The 14,774-nt window shown below is 43.3% G+C and overlaps 1 protein-coding gene across 1 annotated transcript in view; it reads left to right on the plus strand.

Moving 5' to 3' along the window:
- BEND7 (BEN domain containing 7) overlaps positions 1 to 14,774 on the plus strand; it is a 129,932-nt gene that overhangs the window by 88,734 nt on the left and 26,424 nt on the right. Inside the window, exons 6-7 of the mRNA XM_060258059.1 lie at positions 3,776 to 4,001; positions 13,515 to 13,634. Of these exons, the coding sequence (XP_060114042.1) occupies positions 3,776 to 4,001; positions 13,515 to 13,634 (346 nt within the window). The remainder of the gene's footprint in view (positions 1 to 3,775; positions 4,002 to 13,514; positions 13,635 to 14,774) is intronic.

Genomic DNA, 14,774 nt, shown 5'->3' on the forward strand with positions numbered 1-14,774 from the left:
CCCCAGCAACTCTTCAACAGTGCAGGCTTTTGAACAATTTCTCAGTTCAGATGATGCTCTGCTCTGAAGCATGGCCCCCAAACTTTATAAACTTCTCTAAATTCCATGCAGCAGCAGCCTTATCTTAAGACTTGGCATGAAGATCTTAAATCTATTATAACTGAGGACCAGTGACAAAGAGCTTGGAATTCGCCACCTCTCAGGTCCAAATCCATGAACATAAATATGCAAGAATACAACGTACCAGGGCTGGGGGGTTTTAGCAGGAACACACAGGAACGCAGTTCCGCCTGGCTTGGTGTCAGGGGGTGAGACCTAATATGTAAATGAGTCCCTGCTGGGCTTTTGCTACAATAAGCCCTGTGTGAAACGATGCTGACATCAGGGGGTGTGGTCTAATATGCAAATTAGTTCTTGTTGGGCCTTTCTCTACCAAAAAAGCCCTGCAAAGTACTCTCAATATGGTACCTCACTCTTAAGCATTTGTCCTGTATAACCACTTCCTTCACATTGTTGGATGGGTTGTGGGTACTTGGGTACTTATTTTCACATTTGGTAGACTTGCCCAATTACTCAATCCTTTTGGGAGCTTATCTTACGTTGAGAAAAATCATTTAGCAGAAGAAATCTGCCACATCTAACGAATGAAAATCATTAGAATTGCCACCAAGGTTGGGCTTTTATTTATGTAACTGATGGTACATGGCAATTGGTTCATGACTGTATTATAATTGTTGGCTTCACCTCTGTCCGTGATTCTCCTTGCTTGCTAATATGCCATAGCTGTCAACTGGTGATTGACATTTCCTTCCTCCCTGCACACCTGGGCAAATAAATGGTGGGAATATTTTTTTTCTTGATATAATTACTGATGCTAGACGTATCTACTCCTGTAAAAATCCTTCCTCATCATTGCTTCGCAAATGGGAACCTTTTTTGCTTTGGAATTTTGGTTTTCACCCCTTCTGTACAAGCCTTCCACAGAGAGAATATCTTTCACTTTTAGCTATTTGTTAACCTTCTAGTTCTGTTTTTCTTCTTTCAATTCCTCCAACCCACTTCCTGTTTTTTTCTTTTTTTCCCTCCACTTGGTGGTAATCTAACGTTCTTATTTATTTTCACATAATGCAGGGGAAATTCTCTTGTCGTCTTTATTTAATTTTTAATTTAGTTCAATTGTTTCATTTATTGAATCCCTTAAGGATTATTAGCATTGCCTAATAATGTTTTGTAATGTAAATATTTGCCTAGACCTAGCTGAGCTTTCACTGTTCTAGTCTTTTCATATTGGTGTTATGTTTTTGTGCTAAATTTTCAGTAAAAGTTTAAAAAAACAACAACAGCATAGGCAGTGGAACTTCACAAAGTGGTAGAGTGATGTGGGTATTTGAGGTGCAGAGGAAAGAGGCAACCCAAAGACAAGGACCATGAAACAATTCAGGCAGGAATGCACCCCAAGCAGTCAGTCTGGAACAAGCACCGGAAGGCAAGCTGGATGCAAGGAAGCAGACAGACAAACAGGGATCACCAGGTCTGTGGGAGGGAGGGAGGGATAGGTTTCAGATGGAACGCAATAAATGCAGTGTGCAGAAAGACAGATCAGCCCAAAGGAAAAGGTAGATCAGTGTTTGCATAAGGAGAGATGAAATCTCATTGAAATATTCCCACAAAAAAGCAACCCCCACAAAAAAAAAAAACCCGAAAAAGAATGACAGCTTGCCTAACTGCAACACAAAGTAGGGGGAGCAAAGTAAAATAAAATTGGGGGGGGGGGATGAAAAAGTCTTGAAACAGCCCTCGGGAAGAACCCGCTGAACAAAAATGCTATGTGGAAGGGAATGAATTCTACCCAGGTTTGCCTGCCATTTGCACCAAAGAAAGAAACGGGGTGTGGGGGGGAGGAATTGCAGTACAGTACCCCAGGGAAGGCAAAGCCCCTTCCTCCCTGACTGACTAATTGTAGCCACGAGATTCAGCGATTTCCCCCCAAGTTTCTTGGTGGGGATTATTTCTCCAAGAGGTTCTGAACTGCTGCAAAAAGCTTGGAGAGGTCTGTGCTGAGCAAGTGGTTTTCAAGCCATGCCTCCCAAGCTTCGAACTGGACAAAGTTTGGACTTTGTGGCTCAGGTCTGTGCCCATTCCTAAAAATTAGCCCATGGAATACCAGCTGAATAGATAGACCAGATGTGTGGGGCTTTGTGAGCATTTGCTGGGCATACAGAAGGTCTCAGGTTCAATGATGGCATCTTTGTGTGATGGAAAAGATCTCCTCCTGACTGATTTGTAAAATGGTGCACTAACTAATTTTATATAAGAAACACATGCCTGTTTAGTTCTAGTATCAAATTGTCTTCTGTCTCGTGAGACCAAGAACTGGAAATACCTGCATTCTGTTTCCTACCCAATTTGTACACATGTTTAGATCAATTTGCTTGACTTTGCTAAATAAATGGAATAATTAATTGTTAAGACAGGCTTAGATGTGGCTTCCAAAGAATCCCTCTCTCACACACAGTTTTTTTCATTGCTACCTATAGAAAGGGAAGAGTGCTCCATATGTTTGCTGACTCAGCAGGATAGAAGCATGGCTTTTAGCTACTTATATAAACCTTTTTTAAAAATCAAATAAACTGAGATTGCTGTCTACAAATTCCATAACATACTGTGTGTGGGGCAGCTGGGAACTTTTTTCAATCATGTTAAAAAGTCATTTCCCTGGTTCTTTGAAGGCACATATTTCATATTGGTTCACAAGATTTTTGAAGTTGACCACCTTTCAATAAAAATTAGGACTCCTTTTGTTTAATTGTTACATGGAAAAGGAGGACGCAATTTAAAACGTTGTATACAAGAGCGTGTCACAGAGATGGCGCTGAAGTCAATTAATAAACAGGAGAGTGTTTTGATCAAAGTTCTGTATCTTGCATCAGCATCTGTCGTTTTCACCTTGAGAGCTGGATTGACCTGATTTTTGTAACCTTTTCCTACCTTTTCCACACTTTGAAAATTTTGTGCTGTCAAAGTTCTAATGTTATCTGACAGCAGCCTGTGCTCCCCCCCACAACCACCAATTTGTACTTGCAGTCTTCAAATACAGAAAATAAGTGCAAGTGTTTTGCTAAGTCATTTTGCTCTGTAATTTATCAGTGTGGGAAGTTTGTTGTAAGTAGCTAGAACAGGTGTTGTAAGTAGCTAGAACACGCTGCCCTCTCCACAGCCGGCGCTCGCAAAGCGCTGGGTTTGCGGAGGGGGCGGGTGCTTTCTCCTTGCCTGTGTGCCTAGCTTCAGCTGTGATGTTTAAAGCAAGCGCTGGGATCGGAGTGGGGAGGGAGCGATCCCAGCGCTTGCTTTAAACATCACAGCTGAAGGCAGGCACACAGGCAAGGAGGAAGCACGCTGCCCCCTCCACAGCCGGCGCTTGCGAAGCGCTGGGGCCACGTGGAGCGATCCCAGCGCTTGCCTGAAGAAGATGGAGCCAGGCAGGCAGGCGCGGGGGAAGCGCCGGATCGGAGGCAGAGCCAGCAGATCGCCCCCCAGGAGGAAGGTGCGTCCTATCCTCCGGAGCGCCTTATGGTGCGAAAAATGCGGTAATATACAGAGTAATGTGTGATTGTAAATGGATGTAATACTTAGAGTTTGTGTTTTGTTACAATTGGTTAATGACTTGAGATGGGTAATATGGGACCAGGAAAACCTAGCATCTGTTAATGCTAACAAATTCAGATTGATTTGAATGTAAGGAAGTACTAATCAAACACTGATATTCTTTTGGTAGCCAGAAGTGCAGCTTGCTGAGGGCTTCGACGTCTTCATGCCCAAATCCCAACTGGACTCTATCTTAGCCAATTACACTCGCTCAGGAAGCCTGTTGTTTCGAAAGTTGGTATGTGCATTTTTTGATGACAAGACCTTGGCCAACTCCTTACCCAATGGCAAGAGGAAAAGAGGCCTCAACGATAACCGAAAAGGACTAGACCAAAATATTGTGGGTGCAATAAAAGGTATTGTTCTGCTTTGTTTAATATCTGTTGTTCTCTGACAGAAATTGTGCTGAATTACATTTGAGGACTGTGGTTTTGGTTCTCTCTCTCTTTTTGCATTAAATTAAGCTGTCATCAGTCCCACGTTCCTGAGTTATGCCCTAAATGAACGGCTTTGTATGTGCCACAGCTATTGTTTGACTGCATTGCTTCAGATGGTGTGTGGGGGAAAGTGATATTGAATACTCCTGCAGAAAAAATAACACCACAAACAGTGAGCTTACATGTGAGGTTGAAGACCCTCCACCTTTATATTTCATGTCCTGTATGCGGCATGTTTTTTAGATGGGTTAGTGTTCAGACATGCTGGATCTGAAGTGCCCCTTCCTCTCACAGTAGGCACTTCCACTTGCAGTATAGTGGGAAGATTATTTTGGCCTATTCCTCTCTCTCACTGCAGTTCCCTCCTTCAATTCCCATTATATTCCTGAGGATCTACACCTCTTTTGGGAGGAATAGAAACCCGGGGAGGGACAGGAAAGTCTGCATGGGTCTAAGGTGCAGTCTTCAACCTGCTTTTCAAGTGGTCGACTCCAGAGCTGCTTGTGTCACACATTGAGATTTTTGTCTCTTCTGGCCCTCAGTCTCTCTCTCTCTTTTTAAGTTTTTTTAAGTTTTAATTTAAAAAGTATATATCATGACATCAAAATACCATTCAGATTAAAATCAGTTTCATCAATCCTCTCTTACTGTTTCGAGAGGGTGCATGCATATAAGCATTAGGGAAATTCTCAGTATGAATCTTTTGATGTGCTTGTTTTATTAGAAACAAGTTGTTCAGTGTTTTGTGTTGTGTTTCTGAGGGTCAGAAAAATAAATATTAGTGGAGGGGCATGTCTAGTGATTTATATTGTGTCCCTGCTCCTTTGAATGTTCGGCCCATACATTAATTCTTTTTTCTACATCATATTAGTACAATGAAATATTTATATGTGTTTGCATTTATATATCCTCTCTTTCTAACATCATAAAACTTAGGGTGATTTATATAGGTTCCCAGGATGTTTCCCATCCAGGTCCTAACTGGATCCAGATTTGTGTACCTTCTACAAGGTTGCCCTCTTATGTGCATTTAGACCATACCCTGGGATCTTTTGGAATTGGAACAGGAATGCTTCCATTGAAATGTAGTAGCAATAGATGACGCAAGGTCTTAGGACCAACCTGTGGTTGACTGAGGTATCCTCAGTGCCAAGCTGAAAGAGAGTGGGGCCTTTCCTGTTTTACACTCTAGAACCATATGCCATCTTTGGCCTCCTTTCTCACAGAGCCATTCATACAGATAGGGATAGATGTGTGGTTCTTCCTAGTAGTGCATATAGCTGTTGACCAGTAAGGTCTTGAGCAAGCACTGAATATGAAACAGGGGCTTGAGGTGGGAGAGCTGCATATATGTTGCCAGGTGGACAAGTTGCCTTGTGGATTTTTTTTTGTAGTGTTGGGTTTGTTTTACTCGTGTGTGTGTGTGTGTGTGTGTGTGTGTGTGTGTGTGTTGGGGTGTTCTAAAGTGTAGGCATTTTAACTTAATAGTCCAGCCTGGTATGGTAGGAGCTTTGACCGTGATTGTCTTCTATTCCAGAATTCTGATATTTGACTGAAAATTGTACAAAAGCCACCAGGCTTCTGATTTCCTAAAAAATACTTATAACCAAATTTTTAATAACATGATGGAATTTAAACATGATGGAATAATAACAAGATGGAATTTAAAACCCAAATGCAGCTGTCCAATATGAAACTCTCTTGGGAGTTTTCAGCTGAATCCAGCAGCTGATGATATCGGGGGCAGTACTATTAAGCATTGCTATCATGAGAGGTTTGTCTTTATTTTGATGGCATCATATAAATGATATTGCAGGGAGAATCCTGCCATGCCTGAGAGAGGATTTCTCTTCTGAAAGGAAACAGCAAGAGATGGCATGAAGTAGAACTTAACTCTGCCTGGCTCCAATTGTGCATGCTCACTTTAAAGAAGTGTGTGACTAGATACTGTGGCTCCATTAATTCCTTGGGGGGGGGGGGGCTCTGCCAGTGTGCAGTGTCCTTAAGTATGCATAGGACTTGGGGAAGGGCATCATTGTTGTAAGAGGTTCCAGTATTTGCCATTCCAGATAGTCTCTAGTGCTTCTTCTAGCTCTCTTTCCTGTTGCCAGGAATTGAGCAGGTCATGCCCAAAGCTGGGATTAGGTAAAAGCAAAGGGAAACTGTTTGCTGTGCCAGCGTATTTTATTTTCATTAGCCATTGTTTACTTTTCATTTTTTAAGTAAAATCAAAGGCAAAGGACTATTTTGGTATCTGGCATTTTGAAACTATTTGTGTGGTGCCCCCTAAACGCTAAGTATTCATGTGGCAATATGGTGTGAAGATGCGCCATAGCTAAAGAAACTAATTCAGTGCCAAGCTGTTCTTTGCTTCCAAGCTTTCTTGATTCCGTATCAACAGCCAATCAAGTGCCCCCTGTGGTGCTGGTGGTGCCACAGGGTCTGCTGAGCTCAGGACCCAGGCCACGGGGACGAGGACTCTCTAGTGCCTATACCTGTTGTCATTGTTGCTGCAGCCTTGAACCAAGCCTATGGACTCCATGGTGCGTCCAGCTTGACAGGGCCCCCTTGGTTCTGCTTGCTCTTGGCCTGCAGTGACCCATCAGGACCTTTCCTGGTAAAGGGCCCATCTACCCCTGGCATATGAACATATGAAGCTGCCTTATACTGAATCAGACCCTGGGTCCATCAAAGTCAGTATTGTCTACTCAGACTGGCAGCAGCTCTCCAGGGTCTCAAACTGAGGATTTTCACACCTATTTGCCTGGACCCTTTTTAGTGGAGATGCCGGGGATTGAACCTATACCAAGCAGAGGCTCTACCACTGACCCACCGTCCCTCCCCATATATATGAACATATGAAGCTGCCTTCTACTGAGTCAGACCCTCCTTGGTCCATCAAAGTCAGTCTTGTCTACTCAGACTGGCAGCTGCTCTTCAGGGTCTCAAGCTGAGGTTTTCCACACCTCTTTGCCTGGACCCTTTTTAGTTGGAGATGCCGGGGATTGAACCTGGGACCTTCTGCTTACCAAGCAGATGCTCTACCACTGAGCCACCGTCCCTCCCCAAATGGTGTCAATTGCAACCTTATCTATCAGGCATGGTGTCAATTGCAACCTTATCTATTGGTTTTGCCTTTCTTCCTGATCAAGCATCTCTCATCCTTGTGACCTTCTTAGTGAGATCTCCATGATGCTTTTTCTTAAGTGTTTATTCACCAGTTCGGGAAAGAGTGGCGATTTGTTTATTGACTACTCATGTTCCAACCAGGGGTCATTTCATGGGAAAAGAGGTGCTCGAGCTCATTAGCACAACTAATTTGCATATGCCACACACCCCTGACATCACCAGAAGGTGTATTAAATTATTTCAGTTTAGCATCTCCCTTAAAATGCTTCTTGAATTATAATTGCCATAATAAAAACTTACTCCCATCAGTCTTTTTAAATTACTTTCTCCTAAGTGGCCACAGCGGCATGAAGATTTCCATCTGTCTGCTTTATATGTTTTGGTTATTTTCCCATTTTTTATGGGGGGAAATATTAGAAAGTTTGTTGAATCTTAGAGTTCAGGAAAATTCTCACAGGGGGTTTGGAGCCCAGAAGCAATTATTTGGGGGGAGGGGTAAGAAAAAAAGAGCATAATAAAATTTAGAGGTTCCAGAGCTCTGCTCCTGTGAGTTCCTGCCCAAAATGAGGCCTGGTTCCAGCTAAATATACAAATGGGCAAAGAGAAGTGTGCAAACTTCTGAGTCATAGCTCTCATTCATTATGCAGTTTTTTTTCTTATTGAATCGGGCTTTGGGAGTTGTCTCTCTGAGGCAAAAGGTCATTGGCTCCCCAAAGTCAGATTACTTCCTGTTTTTCATGGTTTTCTGTCTTTCCTTTCTAGTCTAGTAAAGTAGTTCAGGAGGTATGTGGGGCAGATACATGGGATAGCCAGTGGATAGCTATGTTTCTCCATAATAGTAGAACAAAATTCAAGTCTGATAGTACCATAAAGATCTACAAAATTTTTCAGTTTACTTCATCAGATACAAAAGCTTATATCATGAACAATTTTGTTGTTTTTCACTGATCTGGGATATTTACTGTAATACGTCTGATAATCTCCTTTGTTAGAACATATGAACATATGAAGCTGCCTTATACTGAATCAGACCTTTGGTCCATCAAAGTCAGTATTGTCTTCTCAGACTGGCAGCGGCTCTCCAGGGTCTCAAGCTGAGGTTTTTCACACCTATTTGCCTGGACCCTTTTTTGGAGATGCCAGGGATTGAACCTGGGACCTTCTGCTTCCCAAGCAGATGCTCTACCACTGAGCCACCGTCCCTTGTTAGAGCCACTCTGAGCCTGCCTTGGTAGGGAGACCAGGATATAAATCGAATAAATCTAACCTAACCTAACCTTTCAACAGCATTTTTTACTGATTTGGAATATTTAATGTAATATATGTCTGATAATCCCCTTTGTTAGAACCTTTCAGTATCAATGGGAGAGAATCTGTGTCCCTTCTTGTAAAGCTAAATTGGTAATAATTGTCCTGCCAACCATCTTTAAATACACACTTTTAGCTAGTAGTATTTGAGATGCCAAGGGAATTTTCTTTAAGGGAAACTCCTGTTTTCTAATAGTAGGTCATGATAATCTCCTAAAGGTACTCTTGATGGGACCCCCTGATTTGGGGCTATGTCAGCGTTTGTTCATCATCAATCTTCTGTGCAGTCTCACATGGGGCCTGCACATATGCAAGCCTGCTAATTGCTGGCTGTATAGCTTTTGGCCTCCAGGTGGCACTGTGCACAAGAGCCAAAAGCTGGGCTCTGCCTACAGCCACACAGCAATACCACTCCCCCTCAGTTCCTTTTCTGACACCAACCAAGAAGGTTGTCTTTCATTTGCCTCCTGTATTTCACTGATTTTATTTGGATTACTTTCTTCTCTTTCATCTTTCGTTGCCCTGTAATGGCATAGGAGCCTCTTTTTAAAAAATGCACCAGGTGTGATGCTAAAATGACACAAACCAATGATCATGATTTGTTTGTTCTGTCTTGGAGAGGGCCACTCTACCTCCTCCTGTAAGGCATGCCTGAAATTCACTCCTAAGGCCTGAGGGGACAGGGCCCTCAAGCTAAAGACTGCCCTCTGGGAAAAAGTTCTTAAAGCTTCACAGCCTTCGACTTCTAAAACCACTGACAAACCCTCCAAACAGCTGGGCTTATCTCACTCAGCTCTGCATCACACTGGGCCCAGGCTAACTCACCTTCACCCCTTGCAAGCGAGCCACCAACTAAGAAGGCCAAGAAGGGGAAGGACAAAGCCAAGCTTAGGTCCTCCGCTGCCCCTTCTATTCCGACTCTGGAACCGGGTCCATCCACTCAAGACCCCTGTTCAACCTCCAGGTCACACTTCACCAGTCTCCCTCTCTGAGGGCGAACTTGATCAGGCACTCCCTCTTGGCCAACTAGCCCCATTCATAGAGACAGAACTGTTTGCTTCCTGACCTTCTCACTCCCCTCACTCAAGATGGCTTGTGGACCCATACCATATGTCCCCTGGTTACTCAGTGGAGTGGGACTGGGATTATCATCGGCATTCAGCCCATTCTGAATGTGACTTTGATTGTCCTCATTAGAATTAGCCTCCCTTTAAATTAGAGTGCCCTTTCCTACAGTTTCTTTCAGGCCGAGTAGTCCTTCTTTTCACCCTAAGGTCATGTCTAGATTCCATGTGTCACAGAACATTGTCCTGTGTTTTCCCCTAATCCCTCAGAAGCTGAACAAGAGCTTCCCTTGTTAGATGCTAGATGGGCCCTCCTCTTCTATGTGAGGAGGACAGCTGAGTTTTGTAGGGAGGGCTCTTTGCTTGCTTTGCAGGACCAAAGACAGGGAAGTGGGCCTCTCCACAGACCCTGTCCCAATGAATGGTACAGAGACTCTCAGATGTTCCTACAGTCTGGCTGGCTTGCCTTCCCTGCTGAAGATATATGCCCATTCTACAAGCATCCTCAGCTGCCTTCTGAGGAGGTGTTCCTCTGGAGGAAATCTGTAGAGCGGCCACATGGACATCATCTGACACCTTTGCTTGACACTATGTGTTGGAGAGGCCAATTTTGGGAAGACTGTTCATTCTTTATTTAAATAGGTGAGCCTGTTTTCCCTCCTCCTTTCATGAGCTTGTTAAAATCCCCATGTGGAACTGCACAGAAGATCGATGATGAAAACAGGATTGTTCTCCGAGTATCTCTGTGCAAGCACACATGCCGTCCCTCCTGCCCCACTGCATGCTTTCGGCGCATAGAGGAACTGAGGGTGTGTTGCTGCTGCATGGGAGCATGTGACTATAGGCAGAGCCAAGCTTTCAGCTCTTGCATGCAGCGCCTCTTGAAAGCCAAAAGGTATACAACTAACAATCAGCAGACTTCCACCTGTGCAGTCCCCGTGTGTGCCTGCACAGAAGATACTCGATGAACAACAGTTACAGGTAAGCAACCCTTTTCCCCCAGATAATTAGTTCCCAGGCTATAGGGCTTGGGTACCATTTTGAGCCTGTCCCAATTTTAAATAGTGCACAAGAGCACCCAGTAAGAAGGCAGCTAGAGAAGCTATTTGAGTTCTGTCCTGCGCTCTGCAGCAGCCATTTTCTGCAAGGTGGTTCATCTGCCCGCCCTTGATGTTGCTTTTGGAGGGGCTGGACAGAAATTTTTTGGATCTTATTCAAACTAGACCCCTTTTTTGCCTGTTCCACAGCGATCTGGGAGTGGTGGTATTCTTTTATTAGGCCTAGTCTTTTGACCAGTTAGGCCATGACTAGTTTTGCAGCAATAGTGCAAGTTGGTATAGCACAGGTAGGGATAGTTAGCAAGCACCCTGAGCTTGAAGGAAGGTGAGCTGTTCTCAACCTAAACTATCATTGACTTAAGCAGTCTGAGAAGAGAACAACCTTGGTGGCTGAGCAGCATCGACTGAGCTCTTATTGTTCAAGTGGCCTGTGGGGAAAGGGAGATGAGGCTTAACATCTCTTGGCACTGTCTTATGGGCAACTGAGGATTTAAAAAGCCAGTGGCTAAATTGGGTTCATTGTCAAAAATCCTAGTGGCTGTGGTAAGCTGCTTGTTATGAGCAGCTCACAATAATTCAAGGATAATTGACAGAGATCAGCCATTAATAACCCAGTTAACCCATGCAGTGGTGTTTTTTTGTCTAGAGATGTGAAATTTTGAAGTTATGGGGGGAGTTTCTTTTTTGTGGGGGGGGAGAAAATTGTGAGAGTAATTGAAATATATGCAGTACTTATTTTCATATCCAAGCTAAACTGATTTTGCTGCTTTAACAACATAAAACAACATAAAATACATCATTTGTAACTAACCATACAAACTTGTAATATTTGACATATTTATTTAATTCAAAAGTTATAAATGCAAAATTGCACATATGGCCAGTACTTGAGCTAAAACTGCGAGCGGATGCACCCTATGCTGCCTTAGAACATGTGCGTTAATTTTTGCTATCTGAAAAAAATAGGAGTTAAATAGAAAATGCAAGCTTTATGGTAGAACATGTATTATTTGTTCAGAAAAATGATTGCACAAAGGGTCAATAATAATATCTGCACAGCTTGATGTAGTTTTCGCTAGATTTTGTCTTGTTTCTTCTGTGGCTACTGGTTAGAGAGAGAGTTCTCAGTGAAATGTTCAGTTTTCCTCTGAGGCTTTGGTACAGTTTCTGCTCCACCTCCTCCTGATCTTGTGTTCCCTCCAGCACGGTACGTCAATAAACTACTTGTTACTCAGTCCAGTGGTATGAGAGAAATGTGAACTTCCGGCCTGTAGCCATGGTGAGGCATCCTTGTGGCCATGCCCCTGACTTTCCAGACACACCCCACAAGTTGGTTGGCTGACACAGATGCAATGAGTTGCTGGAGCAAGCCACTGGAGAATGGCTCACCCTTGCAGCTCATTGTGTCTTGCCAGCTGGCTCACCAAGAGCTCTTGGAGAATGACCTTCTCCACCGACTCTCTGTGACTGCTTGGAGAGCTGAGGAGGCAGTCAAGCAGCAAAGCAAGGAGCCCTGCTCTGCCACCTGGCTGCCCCTTCCTCGGCACTCACACTCAGAGTCACTTGTGGTGACAACCCTTACAACACACACACAACACACACAACCCCCGAACTCTGCAGCCCCCTGAAGCCGCATTTTTGGGCTACAGGGCTGGTCAGTCTCCAGGGAAGAGTCATGTCAAAAGGATAGCAGAAGTCATGTAACAGTTAAGAAGCGATGGAAGTCCTGCTTACCCCCCTTGTGAAGATTAGGTAGCCTTCTAGGTACAGAAATGTAACTTGGATTTAAGGGCTGTATATGTCTGCAGCAACCTTTTTGAGCCTGCAGCTTTTAGAATTCTAACACAGAGCTGTGGGTACAGGCACAAAATGGCTGCTGCAGGAGTTAGAGCCAGCCTCAAAACTGCTGCCATAGTTTACCTTCAATCATAGTTTACCTTCAGGATACTTGTGCAATAGTAGCAGCTGGAGTCATAGCAGTGTTTTTCAAAAGCTCTAGAGGCCGTCAGATCTCCAGTTGCTGCTCAGAAACTCTCATAGGCAGAAGCCCCTCCTGGCTCTGCTCAGTTTAAAAAACACTTGGCAGGCACTAAGAAAGATGTTGGCAGGTGCCCTGGCACCCATGCACACCACTTCGGTCTACAGCATGCCCACCTTGTCTTTAAAAGCATTTCACTCATTCTAAAAGAGAAAATGTGTCATAGGTGCTTTTTTCAGTAGTCCCCCAAACTGCCAGTTTTTATGTCAGAAAAACTGAAAAATTGCTTTGGAAAAATACAGCAGGAAATTAGGGTCCACCCCCCCCCTCCCGAATTCTTCTGTTATGTGTTTTCCCATGCCTTTACATCTCTGCTTGAGTCCTTATTTGAGAGTGCACTGGTACAGTCCGTTTATATAAAGTTCCAGAGACTGGTCAGCCTACTTGATAGCCTTGGAATTTCGATGCCTCTGTCTACTAATATTTTTCAATAGGGTAAATATTTGTTGAGTGCTTAGGAGATCAACTCCAGTCAGCAAACAGGTGTTTTTGAGAACTAGTCGAAATTGCAGTATTGGAGAGGAGGGTGTATGTTTGAAGATCTCCCATGTGAATAAATCACTGCATATGGAAAATGAGTGGGCTGCGGAGAGAAGTCTGTGACATGGTCCCTTGCTTTACATGTACCGAGTAATTTTTATGGAAGATTAATTGAAACGTGCTATTGCTATGTAGTATATAAAAGTGTCAGTTTTCCTCTGATTTTGTTTTTCTCATCACTAGGTGCTTGAACTTTATTTTTGATGTCCTCTTCCTTAACTTACTTGTCCAGCTTTGAAAAGGGGCTTGTTTTTGTTGCATAGGACAAACATATGTTTTACCCTTCTGATTTTAGTGTTCACAGAAAAATACTGCACTGCAAACCATGTGGATAAACTGCCTGGCCCAAGAGACTGGGTGCAGATTCTGCAGGATCAGATCAAACTGGCAAGAAGACGGTTAAAAAGAGGTTCAGGTAAGGGGAAGAGGAAGAGGAGGGAAGGAGTCTGAAGGGGGCAAGTAATCTGTGGTCCAGAGGGCGTTTGAAACCCACATCGGGATATCTCTGAGGAAAATCCCTGCTCTGCTGGGGAGCTGATTCATATATGCATGTATGTCTCTTAATTGTTTTGTAACTATTCAAATCCTAATTCTAGACTGACCTCTAAAAATTCCTGTGTTTTGAGGTGACATGGGAGCTATCTGATACGTGTTAATCTTTTATCTGTTGTTCTCTGCGTTTGGTTCACTTTTGCTATATTAGCTCTGAGATCATTGCAAAGTTCTAGTTGACCACAAAGCTACTATCCCCAGGTCTGAAGTCCTCCTTTCTAAGTGTGTCCCAGAGAACAAGGGAGGCACAAGTGCCTTTCTATCCTCCCTGTATCATTTGGTTGTGTGTGAGAGCTCCCTTCCACCTGGCAAAGAATATCCAGAGTATTAGCGCTTTCCTTTTTTGCTTCCTTGGGATCATTTCTCATGAACTTTCAAGGGATTTGAAGGCCAGTGTGGTCAGATGTTCTTTGTCGCTAGGAATGGTTTGCCTTTAGGAACTGCTTGCTGTTTGCTGTGTGTTTAGACCAAGAAGTCAAAAACGTGTTTTGTTTTTCCCTCTACTTCCTTATCAGTTAATCCATGATTTGTGCCTTGATGAGAAAGGACATGTTAACAAGATGTTAACAAGATGTTAAGAAATACCGTATTTTTCGCTCCATAAGACACACCTGAGCATAAGACGCACCTAGTTTTTATAGCCGTTTGTGTGAATTTAGAGGCATTTGTGTGAATTTTTCGCAGTATTCGCTTCTTAAGACGCACACACTTTTCCCTCCACTTTTGGGGGGGGGGGGGAGTGAGTCTTATGGTGCAAAAAATACAGTATGTATCAATGTCAATTCAGAGATGGCAACCAACTTCAATATCTCAAAGTGATATATTGTCAAAGTGTTCATTGTATATTGTCAAAGTGTTCAATACTTTGAGCACTGTTTGAGCACTAGAATCATTGAGGATGCCAGGTATTTTATGCTTCTGTGTTTTATTGGCTTGTTTTTAATGGTTATTAATTTTAAATTTTTTGGTTTTTATGATTCTGTGTTTTATTTTGTAAACTGCT

The sequence above is a fragment of the Heteronotia binoei genome, chromosome 17 (assembly GCF_032191835.1).
Source record: "Heteronotia binoei isolate CCM8104 ecotype False Entrance Well chromosome 17, APGP_CSIRO_Hbin_v1, whole genome shotgun sequence".
Lineage (NCBI taxonomy): Eukaryota > Metazoa > Chordata > Lepidosauria > Squamata > Gekkonidae > Heteronotia > Heteronotia binoei.